The sequence below is a fragment of the Medicago sativa genome, chromosome 7 (assembly GCF_051527215.1).
Source record: "Medicago sativa cultivar Bolivia chromosome 7, Bolivia_mono, whole genome shotgun sequence".
In the NCBI taxonomy this organism is placed as follows: domain Eukaryota; kingdom Viridiplantae; phylum Streptophyta; class Magnoliopsida; order Fabales; family Fabaceae; genus Medicago; species Medicago sativa.
In genome coordinates this window covers 88,035,350-88,055,700 of record NC_140755.1, presented here as the reverse complement: position 1 = coordinate 88,055,700, position 20,351 = coordinate 88,035,350, and the positions used below count along the sequence as shown (strand labels likewise).

The 20,351-nt window shown below is 37.3% G+C and overlaps 1 protein-coding gene and 1 long non-coding RNA gene across 2 annotated transcripts; one reads left to right on the top strand and one right to left on the bottom strand.

Annotated features, from left to right (window-relative positions):
* Positions 1-9,869: 9,869 nt before the first annotated feature.
* LOC146909833 (uncharacterized) lies at positions 9,870-13,808 on the bottom strand. Its single transcript, XM_085730716.1, has one exon. The coding sequence runs from the start codon at positions 11,679-11,681 to the stop codon at positions 10,173-10,175; it is 1,509 nt and encodes a 502-aa protein (XP_085586842.1). The 5' UTR covers positions 11,682-13,808; the 3' UTR covers positions 9,870-10,172.
* Positions 13,809-17,483: 3,675 nt separating this feature from the next.
* LOC146909832 (uncharacterized) lies at positions 17,484-19,680 on the top strand. The gene is made up of 2 exons (XR_015020638.1): positions 17,484-18,013; positions 19,427-19,680. It is a non-coding gene; the product is annotated as an uncharacterized LOC146909832 (long non-coding RNA).
* Positions 19,681-20,351: the final 671 nt, after the last annotated feature.

The following is a 20,351-nucleotide window of genomic DNA, read 5'->3' as shown; positions in this document are numbered from 1 at the left end:
TCCCAGAAAAGAGAGGTGGGTCACTCGGACCTCTTAAATACCAAGGCTTTCCTCGCCAGAAACCCTCACATGTGACCTTTTAACTTTACTTCTGCCATGGGATACCTAGAGTAGTCTTTTTTTAATAACTTGATTCTACCTCTTGTGCTTTACTCATCATCCTTTCTTCATTACATTGTAACCAATCTGCCCATTATCCTAATTTTATTCTTCTACTTATTCGCCCATCAGAATAAATACAAAAACATGGTTGCGCAAACAATAGGTTATTGAAGAATAACAGCAAGTCAACATATTATGTGTATGCGCCCTAAAAATAATCTCAAAATAAATGAAGCAGTCACCTCATAGAACTAAATACATGCGGCATCAGCTTGTTGACATGATAGATTAAAAATGTTTTGGATATACAATCGTTCTACGTGTAAAGATTAGAAAGATAAACCTGTTTGTTAATTTTCTTCCGATGGCGTCGTTCTGTCAGCTCTACCCCTTTGTTTTTAGACGAGAAGGGGGGGTTCATACTGTCGGCAATTAACATCAGTGCACCAATTCTCCGTTTCCAATTTGTTCAATTCTTTATAGATTTTGTTTATCTGACACAAAACAATCATATGCCTTTTCGGCGAAGGGTTATAACAGCTGAACTACCACTACCATATGCTTTAGCGTCTTGATTTTGCCCTTATTGTCTAAACAAGCCATAGCAATATGAGTGGAATATAACTTAGTAAGAGGAAAATGAATGAGTAGCATAATCGATAGACAAAGGAACTATATTCAATTAAACATTATCATGATGTTACGACATGTAGGCATAAAGTAACTCAGCCTTCTTTAGGTAAAGAAACAAAAGTGTATGGACTACGCCTCCATGAGGAAGAAAGGGACATCTCAATACTATGTGTTATAACATCATTTATTCATTGACAGGTCGCCAAAAAACATCTGTATGGAGGACTAGTCACAATTAACTCACAAAAATTACAACAATGGTAGAATATGCATCTCATAAAATCATTCAACCGAAACTAGGCATATTAAACTGTATTGACAAATTAATGGATTTCAACTGACAATAACAGTTAGTGATCAAAGCGACGACAATTCACAATAGCCACTTGTAATCTCATAATAGCTTACCACACGTCAAACCTGATTTCAAATATGTATGGCCCGAACTTTGACGGCGGATAGATCACTTGATCGGTAAAATCTCGTGTCTTCAAAACGGCGTAATTGTTCCAACTTTAATCTTGGTGAAGAGTGCCACTTTCGTTGAAATCCTCGTCCAACCTTGCTTTGTAGAATTTTCCTTATAAAGATATCACACACATAGTGTGAACAAATCATGTTAGCTGCGTTCATATTAATTGTAAAAACTCCTATAATATCATATACACAGTTTGTATACGAAAATTTAGAGACACAGAGCGTATGATTTCTTTTCCGAAAAGTGGAAGATCACGCAAAATAGTATTGATTCTTGTCAAAATTAATTAGTCCTTTTTGGTATATGCTCGCTCTGATGATCGAACATAGACAACATATATTAAAAAACAAACAAAGTTTAAACTGGGCAAAGCAATCATCCCCTAATTGAATATGCAACCTTTTAACACAATTATTTTCATAATAATAATGCTAGAATAACAGTATATATTATATGACAGAGAGAGATGTTTCAACGATTTTAATTCGTCTTCCATCAAAATATGAAAGTAGCAATCCTATAAATTTATTTAGGGTCCTTAAAGGCATGAAGATAACACAAGTAACAAAGCTTCGTGAAACAATGGAATAATGAGAGTACAAGGAATAAGCCTCGAACAAATAATTACTAGGAATAAGAAACATGAATTTATAGGAAAGAGAAAATGATACCATGAATAATAATTACTAGGATTAAAATTAATAAGAACCAAAAACGCTTACGTATGAGGTATATTAGATACCCAATTGGAATCTAAAGCACGCATTGATTGGATTACCATTCATGAGAATCAAACGATCACGTAGCAGATTGAAAAATAAAAAATCGAAGAGAAAACCTGGCGAAACATTCATGCGGGAAACACGATGACAAAATTGAAAGGAGGCGTGGTGAAACCACCGCGGCGGCGATCTAGTGATTTGGAAGGATTTTAGGGTTTCCAAATCGTGATTTTCGATTTAGAAACGTGGTCAAGGTTAGTTTTACCTTTTCCCACAGACGGTGCCAACTGTACTTGCAAAAAGTACGGTAAGGATTCTAGGGTTAAGAATCGTATGCTAGGGTTTAGACTGATGATTCGATGCCTTGAGAATGCTCTCAAGAGTAGTATTTATAGCCTGCTATGGGCTTGGGTTTCGGTTGCTTGGTTCCTAAGCAACAGGGGTATTTGTGTATTTTAGGTGGTTTCTAGAGGTTTCTTGAATCTTAGAAGGGCGGTGCCTCAAGGCGAGAGCGCCAAGGTCTCAAGAGCCCTTATTGAGGGCGCCTGAGCCCTTCTGGAGGTCTTAGAGCCTTTCTGGAGGGTTTTTAAGCCTTTAGGAATATTATGACGGTTCAGTCTACTAAGCAGCTGAAGCAGTTAGCACATGATGGAATTCTGATGTTTCCGTTGATGGCGTCACTGTCAATTGAGAATCAAGCAGTGAGTGATAAGTTGAAATTGTGTTGCAGCTGGTAGTGGTATTGCAGTTGATCCATCTAAAGTTGAAGCAGTATCACAATGGGAGACTCCTAAGTCGGTTACAGAGATTAGAAGCTTCTTGGGATTGGCTGGATATTACAGAAGATTTATAGAAGGATTTTCTAAGTTGGCACTTCCATTAACGCAATTTACTTGTAAGGGTAAGACCTTTGTGTGGAATGTTCATTGTGAGAACAGTTTTAATGAATTGAAGAAGCGTATGACGACGGCTCCAGATTTGATTTTGCCAAACCTGATGAACCTTTTGTGGTGTATTACGATGCGTCCAAGTTGGGCTTAGGTGGTGTACTCATTCAGGATGGTAAGGTGGTTGCTTATGCAACAAGACAGTTAAGAATTCATGAACGAAATTACCCTACTCATGATCTTGAATTAGCTGCAGTTGTATTTGTGCTTAAGATTTGGAGACATTACTTGTATGGTTCGAGATTTGAGGTGTTTAGTGATCACAAGAGTTTGAAGTATTTGTTTGATCAGAAAGAATTGAATATGCGACAACGAAGGTGGCTCGAATTGTTGAAGGATTATGATTTTAGTTTGAATTACCATCCGGGTAAAGCTAATGTTGTTGCAGATGCCTTAAGTAGGAAGAGTCTACATATGTCTGCTATGATGGTGAAGGAATTTGAATTGCTTGAACAGTTTAGAGATATGAGCTTAGTTTGTGAAATGTCATCTCGAAGTGTTAAGTTAGGAATGCTGAAAATTGATAATGATTTCTTAAAGGATATTGTAGACCAAGATTTTCGGGTGTCAATCCATTGATCGGACTTGAACCTTCAATCTACCGGACTTGCTCGATTTTATTCTTGGGAAGGGAAAAATGAGATTGAAAAACCCTTTTTGGATCCGGAGGTCGGTTACGATTCGGGAAGGTGTTAGGCACCCGCGTCGTTCACGGTACTCCGTGAGAACCTCTTTCTAACTTTATTTTATTTGAAAATTTATTGATTAAAGTATGAGTGAAAGAATGGAGGGAGAAGAAGTAGGAGTTTTGGTTATTTTTATTTGATCGATTTGAAAGGATTAAAGCCTCTGCCTACGTACCCTTAAAGGGATCAAAACCGTCGTAGTTCGCTCTCAAAAATATTTTTTTTGTGGGTTATGTTGATTTTAATTATTTTGAAAATGGTTTTAAGAAGGGTTGCGAGACCTCAAGGTATAGAAGAATAAAATAGGAGTGAGGTTGTTTCATTTTATTTATGAAATTTAGTTTAAGTTTAATTAAGATTCATTTAGGAATTTGATTAAGAAAATAAAAGAAAAATCTCTTGGATTTGGATCCAAGGTTTATTAAGAAAATAATTTGACTTTTGAATTTTTGAGATAAAAATGATTTTTCTAAATAACGGAAAGCTAACGTAATAACGTGAAAAATAAAGCGAGCGTAAGGCGATAAATCAAGTGATAGTGTCGGTGCAAGTGTCGGTGCTTGTGTTACCTACATTATTACAAAAATTCCTAGGTACAATCTATGGCCTCTTTGTCAAGCTACAAACCAATAATAAGAATATACATCCATTTCCTAGTTATACACACTAATATCATGGAATTTAAATAAATTGCAAGAAGAAGAAAAATGCAAGAGATTATACTAGAATTAAAGCAAGCAAGATAATAAGAAAGCTTAGAGGTACGACATACTAGGATGACTTATCAAAGAAAATGCATGATGTTGAAGTTTTAAGGAAATGCATGAAGTAGAAATTGAACCATTAAAACAGAACCAACACAAGATATTATAGAGTAAAAAACATTTAAAATGCATGAAGTAGAAATTGAAAGATTTAAAGCAAAATTGACAAGAGGTATCATGGAGTGAAAAATTGTAAGAATGTTTGGTGAAACCACAACCAAAAGATGCATAAAGTGATTTTAAAGCCAACATATAAACTAACAATAATGCATGATGTTGAAGTATCAAAGAAATGCATGTAGTAAAAATTGAAGTGATAAAGCAAAATTATCAAAGAATATTATAGAGTAAAAAAATACTTAAAATGCGTGAAATGTTTCTTTTAAATATCAAAGCAAAATGAAATAAAGCATCATGAAAGTTAAAGTGTTAAAAAGGTGCAAGAATTATGTCACAAAATGAGTTCAAAAATGTTTTGAAAGAAGTAGAATAAAATATGATGCAAGATGGGGGTGCAGGAGCATCTCAGGGGGTGTATAAAGAAAGCAGGAAAACAGCAAGGATGTTACTGGGTCTAGTAAACCGAAAATGGGCTTGGGTTAAGCCTTGCAAGCTGGAGCGGGTTAACTCAGTGGGTATGGGTCTGGATTAATGGGTTAGCATATATATGGTGGCTGTTAAACAATTGACAAGAAAATTATTTTCCTCCAAAAAAAACGTGTTCACTCCCTCTCTCACTAAAAGGGTTCAGCATCGCCCCCTTCCTTCATGCTCTTCTTCTCTCAAATTTTGTTTTAAAATCAACATGACTCCTTTAAACAACACAAGGAATTGATGGGATGATTCAAAGTTAAACAAAACACAAACATCAAGCCTCAGTTAAAACGAAAAACATCTCCAATAACAAAGCAAGACACTGATCTGGATTTAGAAAGCCATTTACAGGTAATTTTGTTCAAAAACGAAGCAAGATTCATATGTTACAGACAGATTCAAAGCAACTATGAGTAAAAGATTGAAGGAAACCAAACCTTAGGGTTAGATCGGAGAAGAAAGGGGTTTGCGAAGGAAAACTTCTAACTGGAAATCGATATAGCTCGCACCACTTCCGATCTGCCTCGCCGTTACCTCGCTAATAGATCCTAACATTGGATTCGGCTGTGTTGTGGTGGCTTGAATCCGGTTCGGTTCCTCTTTAATGCGGGTCTCCTTCCTTTTTGTATCGACCTGTAATTGTTCTTGTGCTTGGATCCCGTTTCACCCTCTTCTTACTTCACGTTTCATGAACTCAGTCTGCTGTTCCTGGTAATTGTTGTTTGAGATCGAAAATCAATGTTATGTTAGGGTGATTGATGGAGCCGATTTGTGTTTTGGTGTATTGATGTTGTTGTTCGATTCAATTTGTGTTAATGAAGATTGTTGGTTTTGAAGCTCGAATTCATCACTGTTGGTGTTGGTTTTGAGAAATTTGAGTAACTATGAGTTTTAATCTGGGTTCACATTGTTCATGCTGGGTTCATGTATTTTTGTGAGATTTTTGTGATTTGATTTGAAAAAGGAAAGAAGAATGAGAAAATTGTTGTTTGCGTTGGGGCTGCAACGCTGCTTTTTGCGTGTGTGATTCTGTGCCTCCTTTGGAAATTGTCCAGCCCCCCCTTTGCCAATGATTGGCACCACTACTTATAGCAAAAAAACTAGGTTAAGACTAGTGATTGGTTTGGACAAAAATACCCTCTCAAAGGGACCTATGCTACTTGACCAACAAGATACTAAAGATATTTGGACCTTGGACTAAAATTAAACAAAAAAATATATTGACAATGATAAAAAAGGAAACGAAAATTACATTAAAAATAAAAAGAAAAAGAGTTAAAATAAAATAAAATACTAATAACTAAAATAAAAACGCAAGATATAATAAAAATGATAATAAAACATAAAAATGTCCCTTAGGGATCGAAATGAGGTATTTCAAAATAACTAACTGCCGAAAATTCTGTTTGAGACGACGAAATTACTCGACGTTAAAAGTACGAATAAAAATGGTAAATACAAAGAAAAGTGGTCAAAATTTGGGGTATGACAGATGCCCCTATTTAAGTTTCTTCGTCACGAAGATTTGAAAGAAGACTTTTAAATCGATGGGTCGAAGAGACTTAAATACTAAGTACACCGAATTTTGACCAGTCAAAAAGCTGAGAATGCGATGAATACAATGATATGAATGCATGCGATGCGAGTATGAATGCAAAGACGACGGAAATAAACTGACTGGCGAACAAACTGATAAGTAGCACTGGGGAGATAAAGCTTGACTATTACCGACTTCCGTGGTAAAGACGAACATACAGAAGATAAAGCTTGAACGGAACATAAAGCTCAAACGGAAGATAAAGCTTGGACTGAAGATAAAGCTCAGACGGAAGATAAAGCTTGAGACGGAAAATAAAGCTTGAGACGGCAAATAAAGCTTGAGACGGAAAATAAAGCTTAAGGCAGAAAGTAAAGCTTGTCCATTACCGACAGCCCATGGTAAGGACGAAAATACAGAAGATAAAGCTTGTCTATATTGATTAGTATTGACAAAGTGATTATTGGATGGGATCTACCACTTGAACACAAACTGATTGGTGACATTTATGAATTAAACGCCTTGAGGATGACCTTTTCATGTATTGGATTAGGGACGCCTCTTGAACACAAGCTGGGGACGACATATTAAGGGAATGACAGGTAAACACAAGCTGTCCGTGGTTTGGGACTGACCATTTGAAGCAAAATAAACGTTTGCAAGAATCCACTCGGCTTTTGATGAAGGGTTTGCGAGAATCCACTCGGCTTTTGATGAACGGTTTGCGAGAATCCACTCGGCTTTTGATGAATGGTTTGCGAGAATCCACTCGGCTTTTGATGAACGGTTTGCGAGGATACACTCGGCTTTTGATGAAAGGTTTGCGAGGATACACTCGGCTTTTGATGAAAGGCTTGCGAGCATACACTCGGCTTTTGATGAAAGGTTTGCGAGAATACACTCGGCTTTTGATGAACGGTTTGCGAGGATACACTCGGCTTTTGATGAAAGGTTTGCGAGAATACACTCGGCTTTTGATGAAAGGTTTGCGAGAATCCACTCGGCTTTTGATAAAAGTTGGCCAGAATCCACTGGGCTTGGTAAGAGTTCGCCTTTGATAAAAGTTGGCCATAATCCACTAGGCTTGGTAAGAGTTCGCCGGAATCCACCGGGCTTACAGTGAATGACATCTCTGGACCAGACACACTGGGGTAGACGCTTTTATGAGATACAGTTGAAATAAGACACGAGGTGGTAAATGCAATCATGTATAAATGATATTTGTATGCAAGCAATATGTGCATGAATGTTTATATGCATGATTATATGTATGAATGAATGTATGAGTATATGAATGTAAGAATATATGACTGTATATGACAGGTGAACTTGATGAAACAAAAGAGGATAGGTAAGATGAGAGATAGATTGACACCGCAGTACAAACACTCGGCAATCTTCATTGGGGATAACATTACTGGAGATGAGTTAAACACTGTCAGGGTAAAGCTCATACTCAGACCACTGGTGGGGGAACAACCCATAACCACACCACTAAAGTGAGAATGCCCCATGATCAAACCGCTTGGAGACAGAATGCCCCATAATCAAACCACTTGAGGGGAGAAAGCCCACTAATCAATCCTCTTGGGGAAACAGTTCATCAATCAACAATTTGGCAGAAGTCGCCATTTCTAAGGGATAAAATACATAAGTCACAGATGGGAGACACCGTCAATTAAACCATAGGCAGGAGTCGCCATTCATCAAATCACCGGCAAAAGTCGCTATTTCTCAGGATAAAACCCATCAATCAACCATTCTGGCAAAAGTCGCCACTCGTAAGCCAGCACAAAGTGCATTCTTTCCATTTGGCCCACTTGAACTGTGATACCTCTGTCTTTTTATTCATTTTTTGTATTGTTTTTTTTTTTTTTTTTTGAAAGTCCCTAACTTTTGCCTGGATCGCCCTTTCAGGTTTTCAATCCACCGGAAGTATATATATTTTTTTTATGCCCCTAATTTTTGCCTGGACCGCCCATTCGGGTTTTCAGTCCACCGGGACGCTCATTTTTGCCTAAGCCGCCCTTTCGGGTTTTCAACTTAGCGAGCTTTTTCTTATTTGTATTCTTTTTTCTCTCTTTTTTTTTTGACAGAGGTCATCTCACAGCTTTTGGTCATGCTTACCTTGCAGAGTTTAACTGTCCTTGGGACGAATGTTGATGTATGCTTCTCTTACTCATAAGTTCAAAGAAGATGTACCTGTCGTTTATTCTTTTCAAAGGACATTAAAAAAGATTTTTTTTATTTTTTGCTTTAAGTATTCACATCAAAAATAGAAGAAAATTATGCAAACAGAATAAATGAGAATTTCAAATAAATGGGCATAGGCTCAAATTAGATGTAAAGGAGTGGTGACCTACCAAAGGCGTGGTTCCACAGATTTTAAAAAAGTTTTGGAAAATGGTAATTATATGGAAAAGGTACATTGAACACAATAACCGCTATGCTCTCTAGCAATTTTGAATTTCAATGTTCCGAGTCTTTGACTTGCAGATGCTTTAGATCAGAGGCCTTTTGACAGTTGAGATGCCCCAGATGAATCATACTTGATTTGATGAAGATGCCTTGCCATAAGTCGGAAGTCTTTTGACGACTGGAATGCCCCAAGTGAGTCATGTCCGACCAGATGCAGTTACTTTGTCATAATCCTTAACTTTTGCATAGGTCGCCCTTGCGGGTTTCAACCTATCAGGATAAACACATTTTTTTTTTGTCTCTAACTTTTGCATGGACCGCCCTTTCGGGTTTTCAATCCATCGAGACGCTCTTTTTTGCCTAAGCCGCTTTTTCAATTTGCGACTTATCGAGCTGATTTTAACAAAGTATTTCTTGACTGCATTGGCATTCACAGGACATACAAGTTTGTCACCATGCTTTTGTAATTAGGCATTCCTTTGCCCCTGGAATCAACATATTTTTGAGCACAAAGCCACTTTCTTGACATTCACGGGGACGAGCCTTCTTTGTCGAATACTTGCTTTATCCTTTCGATATAACTGTCCATGGCACACGGCAGTAACACTTTTAAATTCAATCAAGCTTGGCTTTCATTGGAACTTCTGTTGCCGGGACTTTGACCTCCATGTAAAGCATTGCCTTTATATTGTGTACTGAGGGATGGTGGGGGGGTTGCCCCTGTTAAAATGTGCACATCTCGTGCCAGTCTTTGTACATGAATGTCCTCTTTTGGACAATCTTTCTTGATATCTGCAGCTTCAACGGCCAAAATGCCCCAGTAGGCAATATATCTCATTAGGAAACTTTCACCCTCCTTTTCTTCAGTTTCGGATACAAGGAACTCAAAGTTGAGAGAGAGTACAGGGTTTAAGTGTTCAACGGGTTTATTAATGCATGATTTGATTATTGATATAAACATGACGATTATGCAGATATGTGGAAATGATTAAAAGAAAATTTTTGGTTTTTTTGTATTACCATTTTTCCAGAAAAAGCACAATAATAAAAACAAAGTCGGGATCAAAGTGACTTTTTAATTAATGATGAAAATACATAAAGCAAAAAGCCCTAAACAAAGTTCAATTTCGTCTCGGGTGGGACGAAAGGATTTTTTTTGTTTTGAAAAACATAAAGCAACAAACATACATATTAATTGATCAAATGAGTAATAGAAATAAACATCAACTAAGACCCAATTTCAGCTAAACATTTCAAGTGTCAACCTTAGATACCAAGAGCCGATATCAGATTAACTTGCACATTCGAATTCAAACTCTTCCAAAGGTATGAGGTTTTTTCGGATCAACTTCTGAACTATCTTCTGAAATGCAAAACATTGTTCAATATCGTGACCTGCTGCCCCTTGATGGAAGGCACAAGAGAGATCAGCTCTATACCCTGCTGGCAATATTGTTGGTACTGAAAGAGGTGCCTTGGTGTGGATCAAATTCCTTTCAAGCAACCTTGGGAACAAATCTGCATACTTCATAGAAATGGGATCAATATGAGTTCTTGGAGCCTGTTGTCGAGGCTGTTGTTGATATTGCTGAAATTGGGGTTGACAACCCGAACTTTGAACAACATTTGTGACAGGCATAACAGCGGTAACATGGTGATAAGCCAGATACTGTTGTTGAGGCTGACTTTCCACCAAACTCATTTCCTGGTCTTCCTCCTCTAAACCATCAGTGGGAACAATTTCTTTGATCAAATGTCCTTTTCGAACCCAGTCTTCAATACGCATGCCCGCGGTCATCATATCCGCAAAATCGCCAGATGCACTTGCAAGCATATGCTTAAAATAGAACGGATCCAGTGTTTCCAGGAAAATCTCCGTCAATTCTTTCTCTTCTAGACGTGGACGAACTTGTTCAGCGAAATCTCTCCAACGTTGGGCATAAGCTTTGAAGGATTCATTATCATTCTTGGTCATTGCCTGCAGTTCCTTTCTGTTTGGGGCCAAGTGCAAGTTGTAGTTATATCGCTGAACGAAAGCCTCGCACAAATCCTTGAAAGTTTTGATATCATCCTTGCTCAGACCCATGTACCATATTAGTGAGGCACCGGTCAAACTATCTTGGAAACAGTGGATAAGGAGTTCATCATTACCTATTTGAGCAGACATCTTTCTCACGTACATTACCAAATGAAGCTCAGGGCAAGTATTCCCTTTGTACTTCTCAAAATCAGGGACCTTGAATTTGGGTGGTATAACGACATTAGGAACCAAGCAAAGGTCATAAGCATTTTTCCCAAACAGTTCTTTCCCACGAAGAGATTTCAATTCCAACTGTATTCTGTCAAACTTTCCTTCCAGTTCAGCTATCCGGTCGTATGCAACCACATTTTCTGAGTGATGGATTGACCCAGGGCCCTGCCGAGTAGTATGAATCAAAGGAGCTGAGTAGGTCATAGCAGCTTGAGGGATCAAAGGGCCTAATTGAGGGATAGGCATTGTCTGTTGCACAAATGGAGCTTGAACCTTAGAGACATCAGGACGAAATACTTCACCAGAACTTAAAGGTGTACTCCAAAGATAACCTTCCAGCATAGCATGTTGAGGAGTACTAGCAAACACTGTTGAAATCGGGGTAGTGGAAGCAACCGTCTGAGCTTGAGTGCTGCCGATAGGAAGAGACAATGGCTGGCTCTGTGCAACCGTCATCAAAGATACCAAGTTCCTCAAAATCTCATTTTCGGCCCGGAGGGTTGTCACCTCTTCACGAAGCTTGTGGTTCTCTTGTTCAAGATGATGCATTCTGATTTGCACGAGTGTTGTAGATGCGGGTAGACTGATGGATTGACCTTTTGCAGAAAGAACCAAAGTATGAGACACAGACTAGAACTATGAATGCAACATGATGCATGATATGTTTATGCAAAAAAAATGTACAATATTTTTGTTATCGAAGGATTTATCAAGGTAAATTGTAAACACTGCAGGTGAACATGGTTTCATTTTGAAGATTTGTAAAGATATTGCAATAGGTTCCCTTTTTCAAAAGGTAAGAACGAACCCAAGGAAGAAGTTCTTAACAAAAGCAAAAGCTTAGTTGAGATTTTTGAAATTGTATTGCCTGGTGTTCATTCTTACAAGGCCCATTCCTTTGATGTTTACAAGAAGCTTGGCTAAATCCTTCAATATTTTTTTTTTGGATGAAAAAAAAAAAAAAAAAAAAAGTTTATGGATGAATGCATGTATGCATGATTATGCAAGGAATACATGATGGAGCTTAAGGACAATAACGTCATTTGGTAAGGACTATGGTTTCTATTTGCACAAGTAACAAGGGTTCTACCAAGGTTCCCGAATTACAACCGCCACAGAACTTTATCGGATACCGTGACAACACCCGGTCCAATAACGTTCGTAGGAAAGTCTAGTTCGAGCGTAACATTGCAAGTGAACTAATACCGAGACATCACCCGGTTTAGCCACCCGCGTTACGTCCTAAAAAGGCCAAGATGGGTTAAGGGTTACTAAAGGTCCTTAGCGTACAAACGGAAACTTAAAAGCAATAGAGTCTAAGCGTGACAACACCCGCCGACATATATCACTTTTAAGCTCCTCCGCCAAGTGTGGTTATCTCACATGTAACAAGACACGAGAATACTCTCGGTATGCCACTATGAGTTTACCACTCCTATCTTATGTTTCGCTCAAGCCCGGGTATAGAGCTTATTTTCTCACCCCTCACGTAACAAAGTAAAAATATATACAAAATAATAAAGCATAAAAGATAAAGGAAGAAAGGTGGGCTTAACCCGCATAGGATCCCCAGTGAAGTCGCCATTTTTGTAGACCAAGATTTTCGGGTGTCAATCCATTGATCGGACTTGAACCTTCAATCTACCGGACTTGCTCGATTTTATTCTTGGGAAGGGAAAAATGAGATTGAAAAACCCTTTTTGGATCCGGGGGTCGGTTACGATTCGGGAAGGTGTTAGGCACCCGCGTCGTTCACGGTACTCCGTGAGAACCTCTTTCTAACTTTATTTTATTTGAAAATTTATTGATTAAAGTATGAGTGAAAGAATGGAGGGAGAAGAAGTAGGAGTTTTGGTTATTTTTATTTGATCGATTTGAAAGGATTAAAGCCTCTGCCTACGTACCCTTAAAGGGATCAAAACCGTCGTAGTTCGCTCTCAAAAATATTTTTTTTGTGGGTTATGTTGATTTTAATTATTTTGAAAATGGTTTTAAGAAGGGTTGCGAGACCTCAAGGTATAGAAGAATAAAATAGGAGTGAGGTTGTTTCATTTTATTTATGAAATTTAGTTTAAGTTTAATTAAGATTCATTTAGGAATTTGATTAAGAAAATAAAAGAAAAATCTCTTGGATTTGGATCCAAGGTTTATTAAGAAAATAATTTGACTTTTGAATTTTTGAGATAAAAATGATTTTTCTAAATAACGGAAAGCTAACGTAATAACGTGAAAAATAAAGCGAGCGTAAGGCGATAAATCAAGTGATAGTGTCGGTGCAAGTGTCGGTGCTTGTGTTACCTACATTATTACAAAAATTCCTAGGTACAATCTATGGCCTCTTTGCCAAGCTACAAACCAATAATAAGAATATACATCCATTTCCTAGTTATACACACTAATATCATGGAATTTAAATAAATTGCAAGAAGAAGAAAAATGCAAGAGATTATACTAGAATTAAAGCAAGCAAGATAATAAGAAAGCTTAGAGGTACGACATACTAGGATGACTTATCAAAGAAAATGCATGATGTTGAAGTTTTAAGGAAATGCATGAAGTAGAAATTGAACCATTAAAACAGAACCAACACAAGATATTATAGAGTAAAAAACATTTAAAATGCATGAAGTAGAAATTGAAAGATTTAAAGCAAAATTGACAAGAGGTATCATGGAGTGAAAAATTGTAAGAATGTTTGGTGAAACCACAACCAAAAGATGCATAAAGTGATTTTAAAGCCAACATATAAACTAACAATAATGCATGATGTTGAAGTATCAAAGAAATGCATGTAGTAAAAATTGAAGTGATAAAGCAAAATTATCAAAGAATATTATAGAGTAAAAAAATACTTAAAATGCGTGAAATGTTTCTTTTAAATATCAAAGCAAAATGAAATAAAGCATCATGAAAGTTAAAGTGTTAAAAAGGTGCAAGAATTATGTCACAAAATGAGTTCAAAAATGTTTTGAAAGAAGTAGAATAAAATATGATGCAAGATGGGGGTGCAGGAGCATCTCAGGGGGTGTATAAAGCAAGCAGGAAAACAGCAAGGATGTTACTGGGTCTAGTAAACCGAAAATGGGCTTGGGTTAAGCCTTGCAAGCTGGAGCGGGTTAACTCAGTGGGTATGGGTCTGGATTAATGGGTTAGCATATATATGGTGGCTGTTAAACAATTGACAAGAAAATTATTTTCCTCCAAAAAAAACGTGTTCACTCCCTCTCTCACTAAAAGGGTTCAGCATCGCCCCCTTCCTTCATGCTCTTCTTCTCTCAAATTTTGTTTTAAAATCAACATGACTCCTTTAAACAACACAAGGAATTGATGGGATGATTCAAAGTTAAACAAAACACAAACATCAAGCCTCAGTTAAAACGAAAAACATCTCCAATAACAAAGCAAGACACTGATCTGGATTTAGAAAGCCATTTACAGGTAATTTTGTTCAAAAACGAAGCAAGATTCATATGTTACAGACAGATTCAAAGCAACTATGAGTAAAAGATTGAAGGAAACCAAACCTTAGGGTTAGATCGGAGAAGAAAGGGGTTTGCGAAGGAAAACTTCTAACTGGAAATCGATATAGCTCGCACCACTTCCGATCTGCCTCGCCGTTACCTCGCGAATAGATCCTAACATTGGATTCGGCTGTGTTGTGGTGGCTTGAATCCGGTTCGGTTCCTCTTTAATGCGGGTCTCCTTCCTTTTTGTATCGACCTGTAATTGTTCTTGTGCTTGGATCCCGTTTCACCCTCTTCTTACTTCACGTTTCATGAACTCAGTCTGCTGTTCCTGGTAATTGTTGTTTGAGATCGAAAATCAATGTTATGTTAGGGTGATTGATGGAGCCGATTTGTGTTTTGGTGTATTGATGTTGTTGTTCGATTCAATTTGTGTTAATGAAGATTGTTGGTTTTGAAGCTCGAATTCATCACTGTTGGTGTTGGTTTTGAGAAATTTGAGTAACTATGAGTTTTAATCTGGGTTCACATTGTTCATGCTGGGTTCATGTATTTTTGTGAGATTTTTGTGATTTGATTTGAAAAAGGAAAGAAGAATGAGAAAATTGTTGTTTGCGTTGGGGCTGCAACGCTGCTTTTTGCGTGTGTGATTCTGTGCCTCCTTTGGAAATTGTCCAGCCCCCCCTTTGCCAATGATTGGCACCACTACTTATAGCAAAAAAACTAGGTTAAGACTAGTGATTGGTTTGGACAAAAATACCCTCTCAAAGGGACCTATGCTACTTGACCAACAAGATACTAAAGATATTTGGACCTTGGACTAAAATTAAACAAAAAAATATATTGACAATGATAAAAAATGAAACGAAAATTACATTAAAAATAAAAAGAAAAAGAGTTAAAATAAAATAAAATACTAATAACTAAAATAAAAACGCAAGATATAATAAAAATGATAATAAAACATAAAAATGTCCCTTAGGGATCGAAATGAGGTATTTCAAAATAACTAACTGCCGAAAATTCTGTTTGAGACGACGAAATTACTCGACGTTAAAAGTACGAATAAAAATGGTAAATACAAAGAAAAGTGGTCAAAATTTGGGGTATGACAGATATTAAAGATGCGCAGAAAGCTGATGTTAAGTTTGTGGACTTGTTGGTTGCTAGTAATCAAACTGAAGATGGTGACATTAAGGTCGATGATCAGGGTGTGTTGGGGTTTCGAGGTAGGATTTGTATTCCAGACAATGATGAGATGAAGAAGATGATTCTTGAAGAGAGTCATAGGAGTAGCTTGAGTATCCATCCGGGAGCTACAGAGATGTATCATGATTTAAAGTTGTTTTGGTGTTCTGGATTGAAACATGATGTAGCACAATTTGTGTATTCTTGTTTAATTTGTCAGAAGTCAAAGGTAGAACATCAGAAACCTGCTGGATTGATGACATCGCTAGATGTACCAGAATGGAAATGGGATAGTATATCCATGGATTTTGTGACGAGTTTGCCGAATACTCCTAAGGGAAATGACGCTATTTGGGTGATTGTTGATAGATTGACGAAGTCGACACACTTCCTTCCGATTAATATTAATTTTCCTGTGGCTCAGTTGGCAGAGATTTATATTCGAGACATTGTGAAGTGGCATGGTGTTCCTTCAAGCATCGTGTCAGATAGAGATACAAGATTTACTTCTAGATTTTGGAAGAGTTTGCAAGAGGCTTTAGGCTCTAAGTTGAGATTGAGTTCGGCTTATCATCATCAAACAGATGGTCAGTCAGAAAGAACAATTCAGTCACTCGAAGACTTGTTGAGAGTTTGTGTACTTGAGCAAGGTGGAACTTGGGATAGTCATCTCCCGTTGATAGAGTTCACATATAATAACAGTTATCATTCAAGTATTGGAATGACACCTTTCGAGGCCTTGTATGGTCGGAGGTGTAGGACTCCGTTGTGTTGGTTCGAAACAGGAGAAAGTGTGGTTTTAGGACCAGAAATTGTTCAGCAGACTACTGAGAAAGTAAAAATGATTCAAGAAAAGATGAAAGCGTCGCAGAGTCGACAAAAGAGTTACCATGATAAGCGTAGGAAAGACCTTGAGTTTCAAGAGGGAGACCATGTGTTCTTGAGAGTTACTCCAACGACCGGTGTTGGTCGTGCATTGAAGTCAAAGAAGTTGACCCCGAAGTTTATTGGTCCTTATCAGATATCTGAGAGAATTGGCACGGTGGCTTATAGAGTTGGCTTACCACCGCATTTATCAAATTTGCATGATGTGTTTCATGTGTCGCAATTGAGGAAGTATGTCCCAGACCCGTCCCATGTGATTCAGAGTGATGATGTGCAAGTTAGAGACAACCTTACGGTGGAAACTTTACCATTGAGGATTGATGATCGCAAGGTGAAGACGTTGAGAGGCAAGGAGATACCTCTAGTGAGAGTGGTTTGGAGTGGAACGACTGGCGAAAGCTTGACGTGGGAGCTAGAGAGTAAGATGCTGGAGTCTTATCCAGAGTTGTTTGCTTGAGGTAAATTTTCGAGGACGAAAATTCTATAAGTTGGGGAGAGTTGTAACGCCCGTCTTAATTATTTACTTAATTTAATGAGGATTTATATATTTATATATATTTATATATTTATATGATTTAAGAATTTAAATAGTTTGCATGATTTATAGATAAATTATGTGATTTTATAGATTGATGTGAAGTATATTGATGTTGTGAAGTTGTTATGTTGGTGTGACTTATTTTATTTTATTATTAAATAAAATAAGATATGATAAATAAAATAAAAATATTAGAAGTGGGGTTGTGTTGTGAGATGAGTAAGTTTGGTGGTGAGAAGAGAAATAGAAGAAGTGTTATAAATAAGGAAGTTAGGTTTTTAGAAAAGGGGAGAGCCACCGTCACTATTTATCAAAATCAAAATTTAGAACAATTATGCAGCCACCAGCAAGAACAATTCATCTACGAATTCTTCTTTTGATTTCCTAAAATCCACAACAAATCAAGTTTCTAGTGGAAATCTTGGTCCTCTTTGTGTAGCAGTAGCATTGATTAATTCTTCAAAATAATACTCACCAACTGCCTCCACTTACTATATGCCTTATCATGTTATGTTGGTATCTCTCCTTACCCCATGGATTCACGTCCTCCATGAAGCCACAAACACCACCTCTTGATGTTGTCATGTGGTAGCGCCATCCAATCATTAAAGTGCCTTTGTTTCATTTCAATTGAGTGAGTATGACACCTTTCCCTTATTAAAAATTGTTGATATTGACAAAACTCCTTACCACGAGACCTTTAGTACGATTGGAAATTGGATTAAAGTTGCGGTGTGGACTTGTTAAACTGTTCGAGTTTCTTTCTGCCATCACGTTCCGTATATTATGTGAAAGCTTCAATCCAGGTAAGGGTGAGACTAATTTTCAATATTATTAAGAGTATGATTCTATAGGATGAATTTAGTATGATCAGGTTAAGTTTTGGTGAGAATTGAGAATTAGGTTTAAGAACAATTTTGATGATTGAACCATGAACAGATGTTAGATTGATGCTAAATTAGTGTACAGAACTCAGATATACCATAAGATGATAATTAGATGTTGAATTGAGGTTAGAATTAGGAGATTAAGTGAAAAGTTGGAATTTTTAGGTTTCTGGCCGTACTGACATTCATCGCTCGCACCTGCGAGCAAGAACACTCGCAACTGCGAGCTAGAACCCAGAACTCGCAACTGCGAGCAATGCAACTCGCAACTGCGAGTGACCTGTGAGCCCGCAACTGCGAGCAGAATAACTTGCCACTGCGAGTAAATACGTAGGAACCCAGAATGCACACTTTGCTCGCCATTGCGAGTGAAGTTACTCGCCACTGCGAGTTAGGCTGTTAGTTGCCCAAAATTGTCCCGATGCGATCCTTTCGCACGTGTAGTCTTGAGATGACCTTAGAAGTAAGTTAGAGAGCTGTTTAGGATGCTTTCATAAGCTCCAGAAGTCTGTTATGGTGACTGAAACTAGAAGTGTTGCTGCATGAATGCTATAATGATGTTTTATGATATTTATATTGATGTAATTAATTCTTTATGTGAATGTTAACACATTCAAGCGTTGTTAATTGTTGTATGTTGCTGCTGTTTTCTGTTGTCGACTGTTAGTGTCTTGAGGTTGCATGAGTCGGTCTATGTTGTTGGAATTTAAGAAGTCGTCCGTGATTATGAGTCGTATGAGTTGTACACGTTGTTGTCTAAGTTGTTGGAAGTTGAGTTCATTGCATACTCATTAAAGTTGGGGGCTTTAGGCCCGACAGCCTTTGTGCTCATTAAAGTTGGGGGCTTTAGGCCCGGCAGCCTTTGTGCTCATTAAAGTTGGGGGCTTTAGGCCCGACAGCCTTTGTGCTCATTAAAGTTGGGGGCTTTAGGCCCGGCAGCCTTTGTGCTCACACGTTGAAGAGCCTATTATGCTCATTTTGTTGTTGATTGGTACCACATGCATTTGCATATCAAGAAGTTTCATGATGTTTAAGTTGTCAAGTTGTTGTTGAGTTGATAGAGTTGCATGGTCTAAGATGAGTTGTGTTGTCAAGTTGTTGTGGAGTTGATAGAGTTGCATGGTCAAAGATGAGTTGTGTCGTCAAGTTGAGTGTTAAGTTGATTATGATTGTATTTGTTATGAAATGAAAAATATACTGATTGTTAATTGTTGACATGTTATTAATGTTTAAGTTGTTAAATGCATTTTATTGGGTTATATGCTTAATGTATTGATTATGAAATCTCACCCCTTCTGCGTATATGTTGCCTCGACCGTGGGTAATGTGCAGGTAATAAAGATTAGAGGCGTTCATGAGTGGACTCTCAGTTGGTGTCTAGGTGCTCTGATACGTAACGGGATGGGGGCTTGCTTTTACTTCTATTCCTTACGTGTCTCTTTTATGAACTAATTTATGAGATTTTTCAATAAGGCCTGTGTGCCAAGACTTTTAAATGTTGAACTATTTTCCGCTGCAACAGTTTAAGATTTTTCATGATGTTGAATTTGAAGGATAATTATTATTATCTGTTTTGAGATGTTAAAGTAGTGTGTAGCATTCCGTTATGAATTAAATACTCTGATTTTAAATGAAATTTTCAAGTTGGGGAAAACGGGGTGTTACAATCACAAAGCACACAACTGAGATTGACACCACATCATCACCCAAAACTTTAAAATATTATGTATATTGGTCATCTCACTTATATGTTTTTCAAGATCTACTTGCATCTATTGTGGAACTTTAAGTCACAATTGACACTTTAACATATCTCCCATAAGTGTGAGACTCTTGCGTATGAGGTCTGGTGACATAGCCAAATAAGGTCAACCAGAGGCACAACATGGTAAAAAATGTGGGTTGATAGTGGTTTGATGGATGGAGGTTTATGATCATCTTTCATAAAAAAAGAGAAAGAAAATTAGAAAAAGAAAGAATATAAAAAAGAAATTTAAAGATAATAGAAATGATAAGGGAAAAAAGTAGTGTGTGTTTTGTCCATTGAAGTGTTGGGAATAGAGCGAGTTACTGATAATTTTATGGGACAGTTGAAGGAGTTGAAGATTTATCAGTAATTATTTCACCCAAAAAGAGAATCAATTAAAAAAATATCACATCATTTTTAAATGTCTGATAAATATGTAATTTGTTAATTTAACATAACACGTCTACATTTTTCTATTACTAGATCCCACCAAAAACCAAAAGTGAAGGT

What these genes read in the sequence shown, in the direction of transcription:
- LOC146909833 (XM_085730716.1), bottom strand. Translation starts at nt 11,681, where the DNA reads ATGCATCATCTTGAACAAGAGAACCACAAGCTTCGTGAAGAGGTGACA.